This window comes from Furipterus horrens, unplaced genomic scaffold, assembly GCF_987537825.1.
Source record: "Furipterus horrens unplaced genomic scaffold, mFurHor1.1.pri manual_scaffold_4, whole genome shotgun sequence".
Taxonomy (NCBI): Eukaryota; Metazoa; Chordata; class Mammalia; order Chiroptera; family Furipteridae; genus Furipterus; species Furipterus horrens.
The window spans coordinates 20,424,278-20,440,470 of record NW_028327174.1 but is presented as its reverse complement, the minus strand read 5'-3'; the positions used below and the strand labels follow the sequence as shown (position 1 = coordinate 20,440,470).

Genomic DNA, 16,193 nt, shown 5'->3' with positions numbered 1-16,193 from the left:
TCTGAGTTGCAAAGACTCCATGATTTTCCCTGTATTCCCCCATGCAATCCTGGCCACCACAGACAAAAATCATGAGAACTCCTTTTTATTTGCATCTGCTCTGAAACCTTAGCGGCAGACAGTAACTGCTCCAGTTCTATCGAATAGATGCATTTCCTGTGATTATTCTTAACTGTTCCCTCTGTAACCTTTAGCATCAATCCTCTTCTCTGCTTGATCTGTCTTCTCTGGGAGATACCCTCTACTTGCTTTCATTGGCTACTATGTCCATTCTCCATCTTTGCTGAGCTCCAGTTGTTTGTTAGACATTTCCACCTACCCATGCCCCAGGAAGCTCAGATTTAACATGTCTAAAGCATAGCTTCTTTCCTCAGCACCCCACAAACAAAATTTTTTAATATATATCCAAATTACTACCTTCTTAGTTATCTTACAATTTCCCATTCCCACACTGATTTGGTGACAAAATGATATGTCAGCTTCTCTGTCTCTAAAATCTAACCCTAATCATTACCATTTTGGGGCCTGTATGTTATTTAGCTGGCTACAGTCATTCCCCACCAGTACAGCCTCTGCACTGTTGCCAGTTATTTTTCTAAAATGCCGATATTTTATTGTTTCACTCCTTGCATAAAAACCTTAGGTGGCTCCTCATAGCCTACAGGATAAAGTCTAAATTATTGTGGCATATGAGACCAAAGTTCTTTAAAACCCATCTCAGTGAATCTTTTTAACTATTACAATCCCCTTGAGTCTAAGCTGCCCCCAACTATGCCACCAGCCCCACAGCATGTTCTTCCATGGCTCTCTCCTGTCATCCCCCTGTTCCCTTGCCTGAGAATGACTCCTGACTGCTCATTAAAAATCACATTTTCAGGTCTTATTCCAAACTTACTGAAACTAAACCTTTATTTTGCAGACTCAGGAATATGTTTCTAACTAAAATAGAATCCAGGTGATTTTTGTTGTCCAAGTAAATTTGGGAACTGAAAGGAGGCTGAGACATACTGACATATATACCTGGATGATCTCCCTTTTCCTGATGAAAATTGTAATTAATTAGACATAAGTGATTTGAAGCTGTTCTGCTGTCTGGGTGTGGTTTAATAATCCTATACAACGTCATTCATTTCCTTCAGCAAGGCATTCTGTTAAAAGTGGCTGAAACCGTCAAAAGATGTATTTTTTCTCAGTGCAATAAGAAAGATGACTTACTTCACAAGTTGGTAAGTGTCCTTTTTTTTTTTCTTCTTCTTCTTTTTGGTGAATTTTTAGGGCTCTAATGTATTAGTGGAAGAATTAACAAATCAGAATTTGTCTTACTACTGATTTGGGCAGTGATTGTTTTTGATTGGAAATTCTGGGCAGTTCTTCAGAAAGAGACTCTCCACTTCATGAATTGTTAAGTAAAGTTGTATCACCTAAAAAAAAGAAATTCTTCAATAACTGGGGATCTTTGAATTTGGACTCATTAGTACTATTCCATAGTCCTAAGAGGTTATTAGCCACTTAGAATAGAATAGACTGGTAGTTATTGAAACTTTATTTGTCAGATTACTAATTTCCTGCCTCCATCTTCCTTTCATTTACAGCTATTTCTCTCATTAGGGAAGGGAATAGGAATATACCCATTAATGGGATCTTCTCCCTTTTTCATGAGGAATTTGACTGTATCTATCCTTATCCCACGTCCAGTGATTACAAAGTTTGCGCAAAAAAACAAAATCGAAAGTGGTTCCTCCCTAATTTAATTATCATTAACCTGACAACTTCAGATTAATTTATTAATTTATTTACCGTTCTCTGACAACTTCATATGTAAAATTTGGTCTCCTGGGACTGATAAATCACAGAATTTTCCAAAGACTTGGACTACTCAACATTGAGAGTCTTTGTGGTTCCTGTAAGGCTTACTTTTTTCCTTCCCTTTACTTCAGTATACCTCTTGTTTGACCTCTTGACCTCCAAGAGGAAATACTTCAAGTTTTTACAGGATAACAGTACAGAATTGGAGTTATAACTTCTTCTCATGGTTCTCAGTAGGAGTAATCAGGTTACAAGTAAGCAGGTTTTCAGGATTCTCTGCTAGCCTATGACCCTAAAATAATAATAATTATTCTCATAAATTATTATTTATAAAGAAGTGTTTACAAAGTGCTTTCACATTTTGATTTAGTATTCTAAACCCTGGAAGGTTTGGTGCGTTTTACCTGTTGGAAATCCTGAGGTTCAGACAGCTCAGTTTGGTTTAATAATGAGTGAATTGTTCAAGAATGTTCAGCTAGAAAATGATGGAGTCAGAATTTGTATTCAGATCTCATGGTTTCAAAGCCCAGGCTCTTTACTATAATGCACTACCTCTCTAGCTCGAGTAGTATTATGTTTTGACTGACTAAACGTACTTTTTTTAGCAAGTCAAAGGGCAAGTTCTCTGTTCAGGGTTTCATCTTTGTAGGTGTGTTAAAAAGATCAATGAACTATCTTATCATCCACGTAGAATATCAGCTCTATCCCGTTGGAGCCATCCTCATTCTTCAGTGATACTAGGAGTATAGTAAGGTATATGGATCCATATACATTTTTCTGTGGTTTAATCATAGTTTGTATAGTCTTGATCTTTCCATTTTGGTTCTTTGTCACTAGCCACATATTTCAAGTCATGCTTCACTATAAAGTACCAGCTTCTATATGAATCCCTTTGTGCTTATATTATGGAGAATTGTAGGAAGTACATACCTAAGAAATATTTTACTGATAATGGAAAAAGGCATTGTCCGGTTGGCTTCTGTCATGAGATTGCTTGATCTTTCCCCTGGATTGTGACATAGTTGAAATTTTGTTAGCTCTGCAGCTATTGAACCAGTCCCTCTTTCCTTGTACAAAAACACTGGCAATTGCTCCGTGATATCTGAACATTTTCCCATTGTTCATTTTCATTATAGTAGTACTTTTCTTCTTAAAGATTTTAAAAATTTCTTTATGACAACTATGATGGTAGTGATATTAGTACTTCTAAAGCACTTTTTAGCCTATAAAGTGATTTCACACATGTTATCTCATTTGATCTTATCAGCTTTCTGAAATAGTATTATATATTAAAAACTATATAAGATCATTGAAGTGTATTGACACATGAATAATTTGCTCCCTAGGGGCAAAAATATAAGTCTCTATTCTTTAGCTATGCTTTTCATTCCTTTTCATTCCATCCAGGCAGAAATCTTTTTCTCTATTTAGATCCTAAAAAGATCCCTATTATCTATCGTATCAAATCCAATTAATCACATCAGCATCAAGAGTCTGCATAATTTGGCCCTAATCTACCTTATCCACTAATATTTTCATCAACCAATTGAGTCTTCCTTTTCCTTTATTCCATACCTGTTCTATATATCTCTGTTTGTGCTATTTTACTGTGATGGAATTCCTTCCATTTTTATATTATTGGAATCTTTTCAATAAGCAATCCTAACTCTTCCCCAAGGTGTTTCCCAGAAACTTCAGCCCATTGATCTCTTATTTTCTACAACAACCTAGTAGTCATTATCTATGCTGTGATCTGTAAGTTTTTGTATTATATTATATATGCTTTTCTTCATTATATTTTAATTATTGCATGTGTACTAACAATACTAGCAGCTAACACTTATATAGTGTTTACTGTGCAACAAATATTCTCAGTATTTTGCAAATATTGATTCATCTAATTCTCACAACAACCCTATGAAGTTGGTACTACTTCCTTATTTTTCAGATAATGAAACTAGAACAGACGGGGTGGGGGGGTAGTAAAGGGTAAAGGGGGAAGCCAAATATATGGTGACAGAAGATGATTTGACTTCGGGTGGTGAATACACGATGCAATATACAGATCATGTATCATAGAAATGTACACTTGAAACCTGTATGACCCAATTGACCAGTGTTACCCCATAAATTTAATTTTAAAAAAGGACAGTGGAACAGAGAGGTCATTAACCTGCTTGAGTGAACCAGGATATAGATCTAGGTACTAATTAGGTTGTGGTACTTAAACTTGTTGAGGGTGAACCAAAATCACATAGTGTAACTCCCTGCAACACATAGCACCCAGCTCTTCAGATGATATCTACTAATATTTAAGTCCATCAGAATTGGTACCTTTTAAATTTCATGTGTTTGAGTCTTGGACCCAAGTCCAAACACGGCTATTGTAACATGTTTCTTAATTTAGCAGATATCTATTTCCCAGTATTTTCTTTGCCAGGTTGCAACACAGTTTCAATATTTTCTGCAGTTCTTATTTTTATAATTGAAGAGTAATATTTTATAATTTATCCTTAAGAAAAACTTCATTTATTAATCTTATTCAGTGTTACAGCTATAATTGTCAGAATATAGTTCAAGTTCTTCCTTTATAGAGGCAGTGTAATAACTTAAGATAATATTACTTTTGTTTTTGGAGTGTCTTGGTACCTTTTAAGTTAATTTGCATGTGTAGATGACTGTAAGTTATTAGTTTGTCACACTCTTGAATCAGATATTCCCAAAGCTATTAATACTGTGTCAGAGCACATTGGTTTTGGGGACACATTATCCCAGTTTTGGGGTTGAACAAAGTGAGTACCTGACTAAGCAGCGTGTCTGTAAGAAGTTCTGTGAAGAGGGAAAGCTCCCACTGTGTTAATAGCTTTTCTCCTGTCTGTGAGCCTTCGCCTTCATTTAGTAAGGCTTCTTGAAACTTACCCATATATAGGTATAGAGAGGTCCCATAAAAGGTATAATTTAAAGCACTTGTAAAAAAGCCTAATTTTTTAATACTTGTATTTGAATGTGTCCATGTCTGATTGGAGATTCCAAACCGAATAGTAAGACCGGTATGTGAAGTTTATTTCAAAGATTACTGAAAAGCTACCATGCTCCACTTCCTGCTCCTGTTGCTTCCCCGCCTGCACCCAAAGATAGTATAAAATGAGTTGTGCTGTTCCCTCTTTTTGAAAGCAGGGTGGGACATCAGATAATTAAGTGATTTCTAATGTCAGAATCAGGCTTGTGAGGAGGAGGAGGAGGAGGCATAAGAGTGCTGCTGAGGCCCATGCAGAATGTGTCAGTAGATGGTGAGAAAGCCACATCAGGCTGAAAGGAAGATGAACGTTCCGTTGAGACAGTGTTCTTGTTTTAGATTAGGGAAAATAGATAAATATATCAAAAGAGACCTAATATTAAAAAATTCCTTTTCTTCTCCGTATAACCCATGATCAAGTTTGATATGTGGATCACTGCATTCCTGCCAAGACCGCATTATGATCAGCTAGGGCTAGACTCTGGTGTAGGAATGATTAACTAAGAAGCGCCAACCCACTGCTTTCAAATTCTAGACCTTATTCTTTTAATTCTAAAGATTTTGCCCATTGAAAATTCTCTTTATTTTTATCTTATAATAAGATCAGTCTATTCCTAAGTTTAATACAAGGATAAACCCTTAAATTTTCTGGTAGAGCAGAATATATACAGCGAAGCAAAAATCAACTACCAGAGACTTAGGGTTTGAAATCAGACTTCTGGAAAGTTACTTAATTTCTTTGGGCTTCATTGTTCTCTTAGAGAATAGAAAGATGGATGATAATGCACGTCACAGGGTTACTGTGAGAATTAACCTGTCTGCTTTAACATTGCTATCTCATCTCTTACCTCTACCATGTACACTCTGCATCAAACTAATATTGATGACTTGCAGTTCTAGAGAAACTTTTATTCTGTCTCGACTTCCAACTCTTACATCTGGTCAGTTCTTGTTCCTACTTTAAGACTCAGCTCAGGCATTACCTCTTATACTTTCTCTGACTTCATTGCAAGTTTTGGTCCCTCTATGGCATTTTCAAAATAGACTTGGTATAACTCATCACACTTCTTTGCACATTATGTTCTAACGGTTTACTTTTTAGTCCTTCATTAAACTATGAACTCTATAGGAGTAGAGACTTGTATGTCTTGTTCATTTTTTGTGTGTCTTGATGTCAAGCATGGTGCCTGGTGTGTATAAGACATTTCCTGATAGATGTATAGAAGGAAAAGAGGAAGGAATGAGCTGGTAGATGTGAAAGCATTTTGCAAACTATAAATGCTATGCACATGTTAGTGTGGTTTTACATTACATTCCTTAATGATGTGTTTTTAATACCTAAATGTTCATTTTTAGAAGGCCTTGATCCTGCTGGCTATACTGTTACAGTATCCAGGGACAGCATCTTATGTTACCGTATTATATTTTCCATGTGTGTTCCAACAATTTAATTAATTGGGCTTAACTAGACAGGTTTATTAATCTATAGTTACTTTACATATTTTTATTAAAAATTTGTCATTTCACATCTGGTGCTTCAATAATATCCACCTCAATCTTTATTTCACATTTGCAGTGGGAAAAAAACCATACATTATATGCAAGATAGATTGGACTGTTGTTTCTTCTTAGAATTTTTAGTGAAAATAAACACCTCTGAATTTTATTAGCACTTTAGGAACTTAGCATTTAATACAAATTATGTATGCATTAATACCTCTCTTCTGGTCTCTTAATGGCAAGGATATTGGATTCCGACTCGATTCACTACATACCATCCTGCAACAGGAAGTCCTGTTACAAGAGGATGTGGAGCTTATTGAGCTACTTGATCCCAGTATCCTGTCTGCAGGGCAACCTCAACGACAGGGAAATGGACACCTTCCAACACTTCGCTCTCTGGCAACCCCTAATATATGGTACTGTCCAGAAAATGTCTATCCTTTGCTTACGTATAGAGTGTTCAGAAGAAATCCATCCTCATGCTCCCCGTTGTAAAGGAATTATAAACATTCCATTATAGCATTGTAATGAGTTATAGGCCAGAGGTTTTTTAAAATGTACCTTTCTAAAGTAAATACTATTTAAAGGGAAGCTGGAAAAAATCCTTTTTAAACTCAGTATAATTAGTTCTGAATTTAACAGCCCAATAACAGGTATAACATGCCAAAAAGAATCTGTCTTACCCATATACCTGTGCACATGTGTGCGTGCAGGCTAGCCAGTTCTTTGTTTCTTTCCAATTAATAGATTATATCATAATCACATTGTAGAGACAACAAGGATGGGATGGAACATGGAGGTGAACAGTCACCTCTAGCTTTGTTGGCTGAGAATAGATCTTAAGTAACATAGTCTATTGATGTACACTATCCTAAAAGTTTTCAAGAACTTCATATATTTGGATCTAATGAAGAAGTCCCAGGATAATTCATTTAAAAAAAGAAAGAAACAAAGAAGAATGATAAGAAGGGATGATATATACAAAACTGTTAATGTCCTCTTCCTGTTAAAGTGTGAATTTATTAAATGAGCTAGATCATGGCTCAGACTGTTCCAGGTTATACAGGAAATTACATTCTTTGGCCTCAGTGTTCTGAATTTCTGTGTTTCCATCATACTGACAACTGCTTCAAATTCTAACATAGCAAAGTATGATGTTTTCCAAACCTGTATCACTCAGATATCGTTATGATGAAGTAAAGCATCTTATCTTTTAAAAATACAAGAACTTACAGGGCTGCTAAAAGGAACCATAGGTTTTAAAAATTTTACAACTTTACTTTCAAGTTTTCTTTAGCCACAATTGTGATTAAGCAACTCTGAGGCCTATAAATAATTGTAGACTTTTCTGTTAGTACATACAAGTAGATAATGAGAGTTTGTTCTAAAACTAAAGGATGCCATGGGGGATTAGGGCAGGCTTATATTTATTAAGCACTCTTATATGTGACTTTCTTTGTAGTTTGACTGTATTGCTGTTTTTCAAACACATCCCTATACTCACCTCTCTCTAATGTATACGCATTTTCATCAAAGCCTTTATTGCTTCAAAGATATGTTTTAATCTATAGATTTGTAATTGATATAAGTAAAAATATTTTATACACATTTTTACTTCAGTTAAAGCAGTGTCAAAATACAAAGCTTATCCATATTATGGTATGTGTATTGCAGATTTGTGGTGACAATTTAAAATTAGATGACTTCGTTCAAAACAATTACTCATCAAGTATGTATTTCTAATTAGGAAAATGCTTATATTGTCCTGAGATACTATATATTTCTGTTCAAATAATTAAAGTGACTTTAGGGGAAAGGAACTCACAATATATTTGAATATTAAGAAAGTATTTTAATATTAAAATTAGTAAAAATTAAGCTATTTTTACTTCTAAATTTGTAAAATTGTATTTTTAAATCTAATTTGTTTTTAAATTAAAGAGTCCATGTCTTAAAAATAAAAACGTCATGGGTCTAGAGGGTAGTATGCTAAGTGAAGTAAGAGAAAGACAAATACTATATGATTTCACCTATATTTGGAATCTAAAAACCAAAATAAACAAAACAGAAACAGACTCACAGATACCAAGAACAAACTGATGGTTACCAGTTGGAAGGGAGGTTAGGGGCCTGGCTGAAAAAGGTCCGAAGGGATTGATAAATTCAGATTGGTAGTTACAAAATAGTCATGGGGATGTGAAGTACAGCACAGGGAATGTAGTCAATAATCTTGTAATAATTATGTAGGTGCCATGTGGGTACTTAAATTATTGGGGGGATCACTCTGTAAATTACATAATTATTTATGCTGTATACCTGAAACTAACATAAAGTAATATTGAATGTCAACTGTAATTGAAAACTTCTTTTTAAAAAACAAACATTTTAAGTCATGTCAGAAGGCACCTATTTCTTATGTCCTTTACCTAACTTCTGTTAGCTCACATTTTAATACCTAAGGACCATTGTCTATAATTGCTAGATATTTTTTTGACTATTTTGCATGATTTTTTTAAACGTCATATTTTTTAAGGGACACGAACATTTTATCTATTTTAGTAAACCTGATTTACTGACAAGGTACCTCATCTTTCTCTCGCCTGATGGGTGTTATTTTCTTGGTTTCTCTGTTACAGGGATGTGTCAATGCTGTTTGCTTTCATTAGTTTGCTTCTTATGCTTCCCTCTTGGTGGATTGTATCTACTTGGCTGGTATGGGGAGTGAGTCTGTTTGTCTATCTGATCGCGAGAGCTTTGAGGTTATGGAGGACAGCCAAACTACAAGTAACCCTAAAAAAGTACAGTGTCCGTTTGGAAGACACAGCAACAAATAGCCGAGCTTTTACTAATCTTGTGAGAAAAGCTTTACGTCTCATTCAAGAAACTGAAGTCATATCCAGAGGATTTACACTGTGAGTTCATTTTTTATTTCATTTTTAAATACTTCTTTTTTACTACCTGGTTAAATTAGAATATTTATTACCTATTTTCGTTTCTGTGTTGCATTTGTAGAAAAAATTGGGTTTCTCTTTACCACTTATTAAAGTCTGTTAACTGTTCAGTGAAGAAATAAATATATGCTAGATTTAATACATAGTATGATTCTGCTTACCTCCTTGGGAAACCAAAGTGCTTTGAGAATCATTATTTCTGTGTGTTACTGTGTAATTATATGAGATAATGAAGAAAGAGAGCCTACCATTGAACCCAGCATGCAGTTACCCAATAAATGCTTGTTTCCTTTACACCTTCCTTCCGCAGTTTAATTGATAGATGTATCTAACTTGAATTCATTTGGAAAACTCTTGCCATGTTTTAATAATATTATTTAGGTAAATGTTAGCAGATGTTATGGCATCGATATTCTCAAAATATCATGCAAAAAATGTAGTTTCACATTCCCACGGGAAATTAATTATTCACCAGTCTAGCTATAAGTGTATTAAGCTACAGGTTATACAGGCTATTTATTCTGTTGTTAAAGGGAAGGTATATTTATTGAGCACCAGTTATGTTCCACATGCTATGCTAAGCAATGTTGCATACAACTAAAGGCCTACAATTATTAGTAGTACATTAAATGCTCAAGTCCATACCATCTGGCTCTAAAGCTTGTTTCCAGTACCCTAGGCTGGCTGCTAAATGTTAACAAAGATTCCTTTGTATTGTAACATGTTTAATAATTTATATAACATAACCTTTGCAATTTATAGGTGGGAGAAAGTAAGTATATGGTGAAGGTCATTTTTGCTCTTAATTGTAGTTATATTTGGAAAATCATGAGAAAGGGGAGCAGAAGAACCTTTGGTAGTTATCACATCTTTTACTGAGCTATACTTTATATTAGTACTTGACAGAAAAGCTATATCTGAAAAATCATGAACAGGGAAATGGAAGAATCTCCGGTAGGCCCCTCATTCTTCACTATTGTGTTCTGAAACAGTGTGGTAAACAATCCCGAGACATAAAAGAGATTTTATTACTAATCTTTCTGTTCAGTTCAAAATGGAACAGTCCTTGGTATCTGTTAATTTTGTCCTCCCATTCTTCACTTCTTTTTGATAAGAGCATAGCATATATTAAGTTGTTTGACTATCAAGTTTAAAGGTTAAAAATCACACTAAGAATAAGAGCTGCTCTTCATTCTTGACTTGCACAGCACTTTATTGAGAGAACTGACTGGTTTAAGCAAAGAGCTATGTGTTCATTTAATGCTTAGGCATATACAGAGGCTTCTGTGCCTTTTGTTATTGTTCTCCTGTTACACATATGTATTCAATAGACATGAAGAGCTAAAATGGGTCAGTTAGACATGATTTAACTCCAGATTATGATTTCTATCTATCCAGATGTAGACAGGCGGAAGAAATGTTGGGAAAAATGCTTCACTTGTCTTCATTTAACTGGATAACTGAAAAAAAATTATGAGCAGTTTTAGATCTTGAATCATAATATTTTTAGTTCTTAAACCTCATTTGTAAATAAAGTTGAGTACAAACAATTGTGCCATATGTTGAAAAAAATGAGTACTGTTTTGTTCTGCCTCAATTTGTCCTCTCTAGCAAATAATTTAACCCTTCTTTGCTTCATTCTTTTATTTTAAAATAAGCCTATCAGTCATTGTCCTGTTTTCTTAAAATAGATTTTTAATGCCTGAATATATTTTAGTTTGATTTAACATTTTTAAAGTTTTGAGTTGGATGTCTCATTTTACAAATTTGTGGGTATAGGTAAGAAATTTATAAATTCCAGTATTTTGTTTAGCTATTGGGAGAGGCTACTGGTTAAGTAAAAAAAAAAAAAAAATTAACCAATAACTATGTAATATGTAATTATTCATAGCTTCATTTATAAAAGCGTAACGTATTATACGTCATTGTTGCAAATAGGTACTCCCCATTTATTGTTGCAAATAGGTACTCCCCACTTATTGTTTGGAAAGTACTATGAAATGTGCTTCCTCTTGAACAGTTTTGAGAGTAGCTGTGCCGCTACATAGTAACTCTTACTTTGCCTTTCTACTTGCATTCCCCTGTTGGCCACTGGTCCTGTTACGTTTCTGCGCCCGCTACTTCATTTTGAGTAAGTAAGTGCCAGTGGCAACAGGCGGGTAAGTCAGTTTCCCCTGCTTTTGTGAATGTACAGAATGCATTTCTGTGCAGTATTTGACTGTCCTGTACAAGTGGCCCAAAATATGACTGATGAACATACGTGAATGCGTATTAAGAATGTGAAAGGTTTATAATAAGGCTTTGATACTATAGATAAAGGTTTTGAAAACTAAATGGAAAGTAGTGCCACGTTAGTATATTTTAGCAGGTAGTGTCTATATAAAAAAGTTGTCATTCTTACACAAATAGTCTATATTTCAACTACAATACTTTGTTTCCCCGTATCAGAGGAAGCCTTTCAGTTTTGAGATGTTAATTTTTTATTTGTCTTTTTCTGGTGGCTATATATGTATCAGGAAAATGGCTATTTATGAGACCTGAATGGGATTACTTATAATCATTTTCTAATGAAAATCATAGAAAAGGAATTTTTTTCTAAACTTAATAGAATTATGGATTTAAGAAACAAAAACTTTAGGACACCTGTACAGTTGTATCACATTTTACTTTTCAAGTTTGCTTGACAGGGTCAGTGCTGCTTGCCCATTTAATAAAGCTGGACAACATCCCAGTCAGCATCTCATCGGTCTTCGGAAAGCTGTCTACAGAACTGTAAGAGCCAACTTTCAAGCAGCAAGAATAGCTACCCTATATATGTTGAAAAAATATCCTTTTTTTGTCTAAAAGTAAGAAAACGAAATGTTTCCAGAGTTCTGAATATAGATATTATAGTTGCATCCTGTAAAAGTTAAATATAAATTGAGATTGCCTATTTTGAAGCTAATCTCCATCATCACTTCTATTTTAAAACTGGAAATGCATTCCATGGGGAATAACAATAACAGACAGGAAGACAGTTCTGTCATGTGGCTCATTTTTAACAAGGAAAATACTTGAAGTCCCTCCCTTTACTGGTCCAAAGAATAAAGTCAGAAGAACCTGGCCTTGCTGGGTCTGACGTTTTTAAAATTACTGAACATGGCCAGTTTGTGTCATGACGTGGAAATAAACTGGCAAAAGGAAATACTTCCCTTTCAAAAAACAAAGGCTCTAGTCAAACCAGCAACATTTAAATTTTAGCTCTATCAGTTACTCCCTAGGTGACCATAAGCAAGTTTCTTAACTCTCTGTACCTCGCTTTATTCGTTTTTAAAGTGGCAATACTAACATAATCTTTCTGACTTTTTGTTAAGTCAAATGAGTTAGTACCTATAAAGTGCTTAGAAAGTGGCACTCAAAGAATACATAATAATGAGTCAGTCACTTAAATTTACTAAACCAAAAAATTGTTAGTCAAGAAATAAAGGTATATTAAGAGCTTTATTTTAGTTAAGATTCATAAATACATTATGAGTAAATGGAATATAAAGACTACACCTTCTGTATGCTGGATCTCTAGCACTGTGTATCATGTACGTACTATACTACCTCTTTGGAAACTGAGGGAAAGCATTTCCATTTTAGACAAGAACTTGTCCATTTAGTTTACACACTGCCTAAATACCTGCCTGTTGTGGGCTAGGAAAACAGAGTAAAAACTTGTACTATTTACCTAATTTTAGAGACTTTTGAGTGTAGTCAATAGGTAAGTCAGCATTCATAATGTAGTGTCAGTGCCCGTGTGCCTTCCAGCATAGCCGCAGGTGTACCAGGCCTGTGGGGCCAGAGGAGGCTTTAGTGAAGTGACACCTGAGTTAACCCTCAAGGAACTAGTAGGAGTTGGCCTGAAGATGATAAGGGTCTGCATTCCAAGTAGGAGGAAGCAAAAATAGGGAAATAGAAATGATGACAGTGTGGCATGTGAACGGCAAGTAGTTATTCATTTGGTGGGTATTTATTGAGTAGGAGCTCAGTGCTCACCAGTGCGGTAATCACTGCTATACAGTGGTAAACATAATAAACGTAGTTCCTGCTTCAGAAGCTTACAGTTCAGTGAGAGGCAGGGGAGCAAGGAAGGGCAGCCTAACAAAACTCTCTGTGCCAATCATTTACACACAGGGGACCTAGCAGTGAACAAGGCAGACATGATCCTTGTTCTCATGGAACTTGCCTTCTGGTGGATGAGATAATGAACATAAAGTGAACAGATAAGATTTTCAGATACTTGCTATAAAGAAATAAAACAGCTCAGTGGAATAAGGTAGGGAGTGATTGGTGGGTTGATGCTTTTGATTAGATGGTAGGAGTAGGCCTCTCTGAGAAGTTGGCATTTAAACTGAGATTGAATGAGGAGAAAGATCATGTTCCAGTTAGGTGGACCAGCGAGTATAAGATCCTGTGGCAGGCATAAATTGCGCAAGATGGGAGAGAAGAAAGACGACCACCATGACTGGAGCACAATAGTTGGGAGTGGGATGAGATGTAGTAGACAGGGGCCAGATCAAATTCTGCACACAAAAAACTTTTAAGAAATTAAAAGTAAATAGAAGCCACCAACTATTTCTTTGAAAAGATAAATTAAGATATATTAAACCATTGCATGCCTGATCAAAGTAAAAAGAATGGAAATACATAAGATTACTAATGAGAATACATACAAAAGAAATTAAAATAATTATAAGGGGAGAGTATATGCAACTTTGTGGGTGCAACTTCGAAAATGTAGGGGGAAATGAATTATTTCTTATCAAAGTACAAATCTCTAAAACTGACCCAGGAAGAATTGAAAAACTGAAGAGATTAGACATGTGATTAAAAAAAATAATACTCCCTTTAAAAAAGAAAACACCTGGTTATATGTAAACAAAGGAAAATATGCAGCTATAAAACATGATGAAGTTCTTGATGCACTACTGTGCTATGACCTCGAAATTACATTGTTAATGAAAAAAACCACAAAGAGCAGAGAGCAGTGTTTATACCACCCTTCCATTTGTGTGTAGGAAGGATTGTGTATAAGACGATAAATATGTGTGTGCACCTGTATATTTGCATACATATTTCCACATATACACTTATATTAGGATTTGCTTTTACCTATGTATGTATGTATGCATAACATATCTTGAAGGGTACACAAGATACTGGTAACAGGGATTGTCTTTGTCTTTGGGTAGGGGACTAGGTGATTAAGGGATAGGAGTAGGAAGTAGTTTTTACTGTACCCCTTAATACTGTATCAATTTTTAATATGGTGAATGTTATTCAAAAACTAAATTTAAAAAATTTTAACTCCCAGGTCTAGGTAGTTTTACATATGTTTTTAAAAAGCTATTTCTGACAATAGGAAAGGTGAGAAAGCATCCTCTACATCATTTTATTTATGATGATAATATACAAGTAAATCTTAGTACCAAAACATGATGTATTACAAAGAATAAAAACTATAAAGCAGTCTCAGAAATGGACATACAAAATATTTAAGTAAAATATTTAGATTCAATCTGGCACTATATCAAAAGATTATTATGATACCGCCAAATACAAATATGCTAGAAATTTAAGATTAATCCAATATCAAGAATTGTATGGATACAATTCTTTAGGGGGAAAAGCAGTTAAAGGAGTTAGAAACAGTAATCTCGATAGATGCTCATGAGGAAGAGGAAAGCAAAACAGAACAGTAGCCTATGTCAAACAATGTAGCTAGAACAAGCTTAGTGTTACTTACATCAGCAGTCTGTATTTTCAGATAACGGCCAGCTAGTGATGTCCTACAGCGTGCAGACTGGGAGGAAAGTGAAGTATTTACTGTAGGGTGTGAGTGCCTGAGCCATGATACAATAGAGTGCACAATACAGTTTCAAAAGGTGTCAAAAATAACTAAATTAGCCCTTTAGCATTTGTGAAGAACTGAATTTTTAATACTTTAGATGTAAAAATATTCTGTTCACAAGGACCCTGTAAAATACCTGAGGTATGTTAATATATTGGATTTTAAGATTCGTTTCTTTTAAAATGATGTCAGTCTTGTCCAGTCAAAGTTCAGAACAAAGAATAGGAAAGGTAATTTGGGGCAATCTTAATGACCCTTCATGCATGAATGAAAAGGCTCTGTTGATTGCCTTAACCTAATTTAACCTACCCCCTGAACTCTGAGAGTGACAATGTTACCAACTACATCTGTGTGGTGCCTTTTAAGGAGCTAGGCCTTGGACTTAGTGAAGAGCAGATTTCAGAAGAGGAGGCACATAACCTTACAGACGGCTTCAGCCTGCCCGCATTGAAGGTAATCCATTGGAGGAAGGGAGGGGAGGGCTGAGGCAAAGACAGATGCTCCTGCATTGTTCCTGTGCTTTCTGAACACAAATGGTGCACCTGTTTTCTCTTCTTGTTTGCTGAATACTATACTATAATAGCCTTGCTGTGTCCGTGAAGCTGCCTGTAAAGCTGAGCATATTATTAAGGTTGGATAAGAAGATCCTTATAGTTTGATGTCAAAATACTTATTCTAAATGTAAGCATTTCTTAAAGTTTAGAGATAAGTGAGTTAGCTTTAATAGGAAACCAATACGAGTGATTTTATTTACTAACCATTTGTTTCAACAAACATGAGTAAAGAACTTAGAAGATCTCCATCTTCCCTTTAGAAAATGTCCAAAATTCTTGTCTAGAACAAGAATTTTTTTCATATGTTAAAAGCCACATCAAAGGATATATTTGGCTCTGGCTGGTGTGACTCAGTTGGAGTGTCATCCCATAAACCAAGAAGTCATGGGTTTCATTTTCAGTAAGGGGACCTGCCTAGTTTGTGGGTTCGGTCCCCAGTCGGGACGTGTATGAGAGGTAACTGATGTGCTCTCTTGCACTGATGTTTC

At 35.1% G+C, this 16,193-nt stretch overlaps 1 protein-coding gene across 4 annotated transcripts in view; it reads left to right on the top strand.

Moving 5' to 3' along the window:
• Positions 1-16,193, top strand: part of VEZT (vezatin, adherens junctions transmembrane protein) — a 57,329-nt gene that overhangs the window by 28,379 nt on the left and 12,757 nt on the right. The window contains exons 3-7 of one of the 4 annotated variants that reach the window (XM_090272677.1): positions 1,140-1,226; positions 6,566-6,741; positions 8,962-9,237; positions 11,964-12,101; positions 15,457-15,604. In XM_090272677.1, the coding sequence (XP_090128803.1) occupies positions 1,140-1,226; positions 6,566-6,741; positions 8,962-9,237; positions 11,964-12,101; positions 15,457-15,604 (825 nt within the window). Of the gene's footprint in view, positions 1-1,139; positions 1,227-6,565; positions 6,742-8,961; positions 9,238-11,951; positions 12,102-15,456; positions 15,605-16,193 lie in introns of all 4 variants that reach the window. The other 3 variants (XM_090272676.1, XM_090272679.1, XM_090272678.1) reach the window with 3 other exon arrangements.